Source organism: Sorghum bicolor, chromosome 9 (genome assembly GCF_000003195.3).
Source record: "Sorghum bicolor cultivar BTx623 chromosome 9, Sorghum_bicolor_NCBIv3, whole genome shotgun sequence".
NCBI lineage: Eukaryota > Viridiplantae > Streptophyta > Magnoliopsida > Poales > Poaceae > Sorghum > Sorghum bicolor.
Genome location: NC_012878.2, coordinates 5,768,820 through 5,775,377, shown reverse-complemented (window position 1 = coordinate 5,775,377; position 6,558 = coordinate 5,768,820). Strand labels below are relative to the sequence as shown.

At 44.2% G+C, this 6,558-nt stretch overlaps 1 protein-coding gene across 1 annotated transcript; it reads left to right on the top strand.

Annotated features, from left to right (window-relative positions):
• LOC8080925 lies at positions 336 to 5,443 on the top strand. Its single transcript, XM_002440621.2, has 6 exons — positions 336 to 691; positions 3,622 to 3,728; positions 3,828 to 4,100; positions 4,190 to 4,357; positions 4,753 to 4,842; positions 4,985 to 5,443. Exons 1-6 carry the CDS (start codon positions 426 to 428, stop codon positions 5,170 to 5,172), a joined length of 1,092 nt encoding a protein of 363 aa, XP_002440666.1. The 5' UTR covers positions 336 to 425; the 3' UTR covers positions 5,173 to 5,443.

Genomic DNA, 6,558 nt, shown 5'->3' with positions numbered 1-6,558 from the left:
GTTTGGTCGGAATTGACGAGACGAATCTTTTGAGTCCAGTTAGTCCATGATTGGACAATATTTGTCAAATACAAACGAAAGTGCTACAGTGTCGATTTCTCAAAAAATTTTGGATGGCAAAAACTTCTGTTTTTGGCTACTGTAGCACTTTCGTTTTTATTTGGCAAACATTGTTCAATCATGGAGTAACTAGGCTCAAAAGATTCATCTCACAAATTACAGATAAACTGTGCAATTAGTTTTTATTTTTATCTATATTTAATACTTCATGCATACGACCAAAGATTCGATATGACGAGGAATCTTGAAAATTTTTGCGAACTAAACAAGGCCTTAGTGTGAAGAAGAAAAAAAGATGGAAGTTTCTTCCGCCTAGTGCGACTGCGACCGACTCAGCTCCGGCGACCCTCAAAGCCGCGCCAGCCATGGACGGGCCGCGTTGGACGGAGGAGGTGGACGACCTGGTCGACGCCGGCGACGTCGACGCCGCCATCGCCCTCCTCGAGTCCGTCGTCTCCGGCCTCTCCACCTCCGCCGCTGCCCCGGCCACCGACCTCCGCCTCGCCACGGCACTCGGCGACCTGGCGGGCCTGCACGCCTCCCGCGGCGACACCCTCCGCGCCGACGAGCTCCGCGCCCGCGCCATAGCACTTCGGTCCCGAGCCGCGGCCCCTTGGACTGGGACCCTAGGGTTTGTCTCTCCCTTCTCGTTGTCCTTGTTGCTCTTGCAGTTGGTGGTTGGAAGGCCTTCGCTCCGGGCCACGTTTCAACTGTTTATTTATTGCTTTGTTGGCCAACTGTTAGAGTTACCGTTGGGCAATTGCTTGGTTGGTCATCTAAGTCCTGGATTACTCCTAATTTTTTTGCAGTTGGGACTGTACTCTGTAGTTACCCCATTTCTCTGCGTGTTTATATTGGGGCTTGGGTTCTTGGCTGCTAGTACTTCTAACACCAGATTCAGTGGAAGAATGGACATATCTAAAACAGTAGTACCAGGGACACTAGCTAGTTACTAGTAGAGTGCCCGTGCTAACGCTACGGTAACATTCAAACATACAAATTAACAGTTCGCCCTTTGCTACATAAAACTTAGCTGGTTACCATTTAACTATGCATATAAACATATGATCAGAATTTTTTTTTAGTGAAATTGACTTCAATCTCCTCAAAGACAAAAAAAGATCCGCCTTGTTCGTTTGGCAAAAAATATTTGTGGTAGTAGTCTGGCTGGCAAAGAAACTCTTAGAAACAACTTGTTCTAGAAAATATGACCATGGCTCGGAATATGAAGACAGCTATCCAAGTAGAAGTTTGTTGTTTGCAACATAGATCACTTTCACTATGAAAATATAATCTCTACGTAGAGATTAAACTTGTTTGATACTGACTATTAGCAACTTTATGCATGCGCTTGAAAGAGTTGATAATGAAAGATCGGAAGCGGTTGAAAAAAGGAAATTAAGACTATACTCAATGTCTAACTTGTATACTGTATACTGTTTCACCCCTCCTTCCTTTGTCGTATATCTTTTCACCAACAACCTGAAACCCATTACCAACCGCAAAGAAAGCAACACAGGCTATGAACTCGCAACTTCCTGGTTGATAAACTTTGAGTAGGCAGCAAATCAATTTAAGCAAATTAATGAACACAGACAAAGAAAGTATCTCCTGGGAATTCTCCGATGACAATAACTTTGCTTATTCTTCTTTCAAATAAAGCATGTAGTCTGTCCAGATGTTTCTTACTTTCTGGTTTATCTCCCACGCAAGTTCAAGAGCCTTTTGATAAGCCTCGCTGGCAGGAACACATTAGTTTACTACTCCTGCGATGTGAACATACATGACCCTTCTAAGAATATGAAAGGTGCCCTTGAGGAAAAAAAGAAGAAGTCGTAACAGCAGGAAGCAAATCTGAAGATGTTAAACTAACCCATAGTTACAGCTTCCACCGCATCATTAATATAGTTGCAGCTTCCACGCATCATTAATCTGAAATTTTTAATTTTGTTATGAATATTGGAATGCATGCATTAAGGCAAGAAAATTGTATCGCGGGAATAGGTTTCACTTCTTGTTATAATTAAATTCACATGGCTCCTGCAGTTCCAACTTTATTTGAGAGAACATCATAAGTACATATAAAAAAGAACTTACAAAGTAAAGAAAACTGAATTTTGCATCCTTGCCTGACATCATCTTGAAAAGAAAAAAATGCAGTCATTTGGTGAAAGAAATAAGCAAAAGTTGTTCCCCCAAGCATAAGATGGACACAAATTAGAACGACTACCACATATGCGAAGATCACATGACAGAGCCAATTCTAACCCGACACCAAAAGCAACCTCCTTGACAACAGCAATTGTAGGAGTAGGCAGTGCCTGCTTAAACATGGTAGAAAAAAATTACATCTACTATGGACTTTTGCAGCACCTGTTGGTTAAAAGGCATTTGAGAATGCACATGCCATGAAAAATTGGTCTGGGTAGCCTTATCTTGTTTTTTGTTCATCACCATGGATTTAATATTTTCTCTAAAAATCTGAGAGCAACCGTTTAGTCATACAAAAATATATTGTTATTTCGCACAGCAGTTTGATTTTGCAAGATCGGATCATCCAAAGAATTAAATATGACCTTGGAGGTGCACAGGCACTGGGATGGGTCCGTCTCCAGAGCAGGCAAGGTGGCGAGGAGGTGGCGGTGTTGCAGTAGAGGCACAAGAACCCTGTGTAGGTCATGGCATTGGAGCCGAACGCCTGAATCCATCTGCGCCAACTTGCGCAGCACCTTCGACACCTTCATCTCAGCTGGCATCAGCTATCATGCGAGCATGTGCTTGGACCTGAGGGTTGCCATGCCCAGAGATGACGAGGCAATGCGTGATGCGAGCCGGCGACAAATCTGATTGAATCAACCGAGAAGGCTGAACCAGCACCACGCTTGCCCGGACGTCCGACTACGCCTCCGTGGTGGCCCGTGGCCGACGAAGCTGTTGGATCCCGACCATTCCTCGGTCGCCGTCGCCGTCTTTTTGGCCGTGCCGTGGCCAGCCATGGCAGATGGAAACAGCAGAGGGAGACCCATCGCGTGCGTCTGCCGGTGATCGTCACTGGCGTTTGACCGTGTCGTGGCCCACAGTGGCGTATGGAAGCGGCGGTGGGAGGACGTCCGCCGTGGGGATCTCGCGTTCGTGTGTGGGCAAAGACGGGCGGAGGATGATGATTCAGTCTTTTTTCGAAGAAAAAAGGCAGCTAGGAATCGAGTCTGAGCGCGGATGTGGAGGTGGGAGGGGCAGAGGAGGTTGACACATGTAATTTTGACCCTTGGATTTGAGTGAGTAAAGAGAGAGAAGAGATTAGAAGTAATCTAGACAGTCTGTTTTAAAGGTGTTATTTTTCTGGGTACATTTTTCTGGGTGGATGAATATGAGGCTCCTTAGTGGGGGACGTTTTTTTGATGTGGATCTAGGAAAGAAAAGGACGGTGAATTAATAGGGTAGATGTACTAGTTTGACTCCCTCACAATAATTGACGTCATGTACAATCTCCTGCTTGGGTGCCTCTTCTTTATTTCTTAATTAGTTATATATTTGTTTTGTGTCAAACGATGTGCTCTGAAGGGATCAGGAGCTGCCAGAGCAATGTTCATCACAAGAGTGCGCGACGGGTTCAAAAGACTCAGAAGTCTCAGCTAATACTGACAAAAACAATGAAGATGGGGAGGATGGTATTATTTTTGACTTTTTACAACTTGCTTGTGCTATTGAACTTGTGGACACAGCTCATGGGAGATTGAGATCGTGCATTCCTCCTTCGATCCTTGCAGATTGGGAGGCTATTGCAGATAGCGGCGCCCTTGATGACACACTAGTGCGCTCTCTTGAGCAAGGAGCTAGAGTATCTTCTTGCAGCTCCTCAGAAAGAAGTAGCACCCCATCTTCAGGGCCCAAAAGGAGGGGGAGGGGCTCATTTCTTTACAATAAGAGTGTTCTGTACAGTGACCAGTGTGGTTCGGAAAGAGAGTTGGATGACAAATGGTCTAATCCTCCGGTTGGATCAGAGGATCATGTGAATGGGCCAGAGAACAATGCTGCTACAGGTATTCAAGATACCATTTTTGTATGCATGGTTATATTGTTCATGCTGAATTTTAAATGGAGGGCTTCATTACTTAGCTTGGCCTTGTAGCTGCTGCACAGTTTGGGACAAGGCATGTCCTTGTTTTATATGACTTTTCACCAAGCACGCGGACAACAGATCTGGAAAGGATTTTTGAGAAGTTTGGGGATCATGGAGTTGCCATTCGCTGGATTAATGATACTTCTGCACTTGCTGTTTTCCAGACTCCATCAGCTGGTAATTTGGTTCTTGCAGCTATTTGGAACTTTGCTTGTGTATGGTACCATCGTAGGACATGATGTTCTGACATCAGTTATCTGAGATATGATGGATTAGACAAGTATACTTATCTGAGAGAAGAAACTTGTAGGTTAAAATGATAGGTGGTCTCGCCATATCTCCACCCCTAAAATCTGAATAAGTTCACATGTCAGTTTGTTTACAAGTCATTTTGTCTACTCGTATTCTGTGAGCTTGTGGAACATTGCATTTTAATATTTTGCTGGTATTCCATTCTGTTAGGCTAGAACTTGATGGAGATGATATTAACAGTGAAGCCATCCACTGTTGCTGTTGTTGTAGCTTTGGTTCCATTTATTCTGATCCCTTTATTCTTTCATATTGACATACAGCTAATGAGGCTCAAGCTTGCATACCTCCAAGATACAAAGTACGGTCACTGAAGCAGGATGATGACCTATTGACAAAAATAGATGGTAGAGGTAACACCTTGTGTCTTGTGATGATTCCTTTCTACCTGCTTGCCTCTCTTTGCATGCTTTGTGGATTATCACATCTTAATTATCTGGTCTTGTTAGAATTGCTGCACACTCTGTTCTAAGTTGCTCTCGTGTCTTGCTGCAGACCTAGATCCGCCCAAGCCGAGACCAAAGACATCTGCAAGAACGGCTCAAAGGCTAATTGCTCATGGGATGGGATTGAAGCAGTTCACAAACTTTGGGTCTGACGAGTTGAAGAAACAGGAGGGAGAGAGGAAGAACAGAATTGCCACTAGACAAGCAATGCGTGATGAGGCTTGGGGTTCAGATTGATGGAGAACATACCACGATGGCTGGTCGCGCACATCACATCTGCGAGTTTGTTACACAGGTATTTTAGATGCTTGTACTCTTTGCATGGTCAAATGTTGATTGATACGGAGGGATCCATGAGCAGATGGTAGGAAGTGTGCCATGAGGCCGATGGATATGTAACCAGATCGCCTTTCACAGTCATGCTGAGTGCGCATTGTGTATTGGAATGGTAATGTGTATGCTGAGTTTTTTTTAGTAAAAAAATAAGGGAACAAAGTTCTAGCCTCTACCATTCAGGATACACAGCTGAGTGTCGCCATAAGGTGAACAATCCAAATAGGAAATAAAACAGAGTTTAGCTTAACTGAGCTCGGCACTAAAAGGAAAACTCTAAACGCCAATACGGTTGTGAAGTTCTAACCAAACTTTGCAAAGATAGATATAATCAACGTCTCTCATCTTCTGCATCATTTCTTGAAAAAAGGACGTTCCTCTTTATGCAGTATGAACCACTGACGGATCTAGAATGTTGCCCTGAAGATTACCTGCATGAAAGTATTAGCCTTAGCCTTACTAAACACAATGTAGGAAGGGATCAGGATGGGATTTTCGTGAACTGAAATGCAAAGCACGCGTAGCATTATATTTTGGCACCTTTGTGAAAGGACTGTGACGCTGACGCCTAAGAAGGGGCTGTGAGTGCAACTTAAAATTCTACTTCTAACCACGGCCACTAATTTTTACCTTAGCAAAACCTAAGTGTGTTGCTATCTCTACTGCAAAAGGCGATAGAGATGCAAAGTCTGGCCACTCTGGTATACCGAGGTATCAAGAAGCGCTCAAGCTTCGCCTTAGTCCTCGTTGGAGCCCCTCGCAAAGAATCCCTCGCAAGGGCCAAGCTTCTAGTTGGGTACCTCCATGGATAGCCCCAGGTCTTCTCCACGTGCAAGTAGGTCTCTAGTGTGCTTTTTGGCAAGCCTCTCCTGGACTCTCGCAAGAGCAAGACTATATGCCCCGCTGAGTACAAACACAGTGCGCAAGCACCTTTGATCAGGAGGTATGCAAATATCACTTAGCAACTAGTCACTCTAGGCACAAAAAACCGAATAACCGAAACCGAACCAAAAGAACCGGGAACCGAAACCGAACTAACCGAACCGATCGATTTCGGTTCCTGTTCGGTTCCAGCTTTCTCAGGAACCAAATTTAGTACGGTTATTTCGGTTCCTGGCCTCGGTTAACCAAAATAACCCAAAATATATGCACCCCATAGGAAATGTGTACTGAAAATTGAAAACAGCGCAGCCCATTAGCCATTTAGCCCTTAGCATTTGAGAGAACTATGATATATATGTGTGCTACTGTTTTCATTCTTCATTGCTCTTTAAATTGTCCTGATGGTTG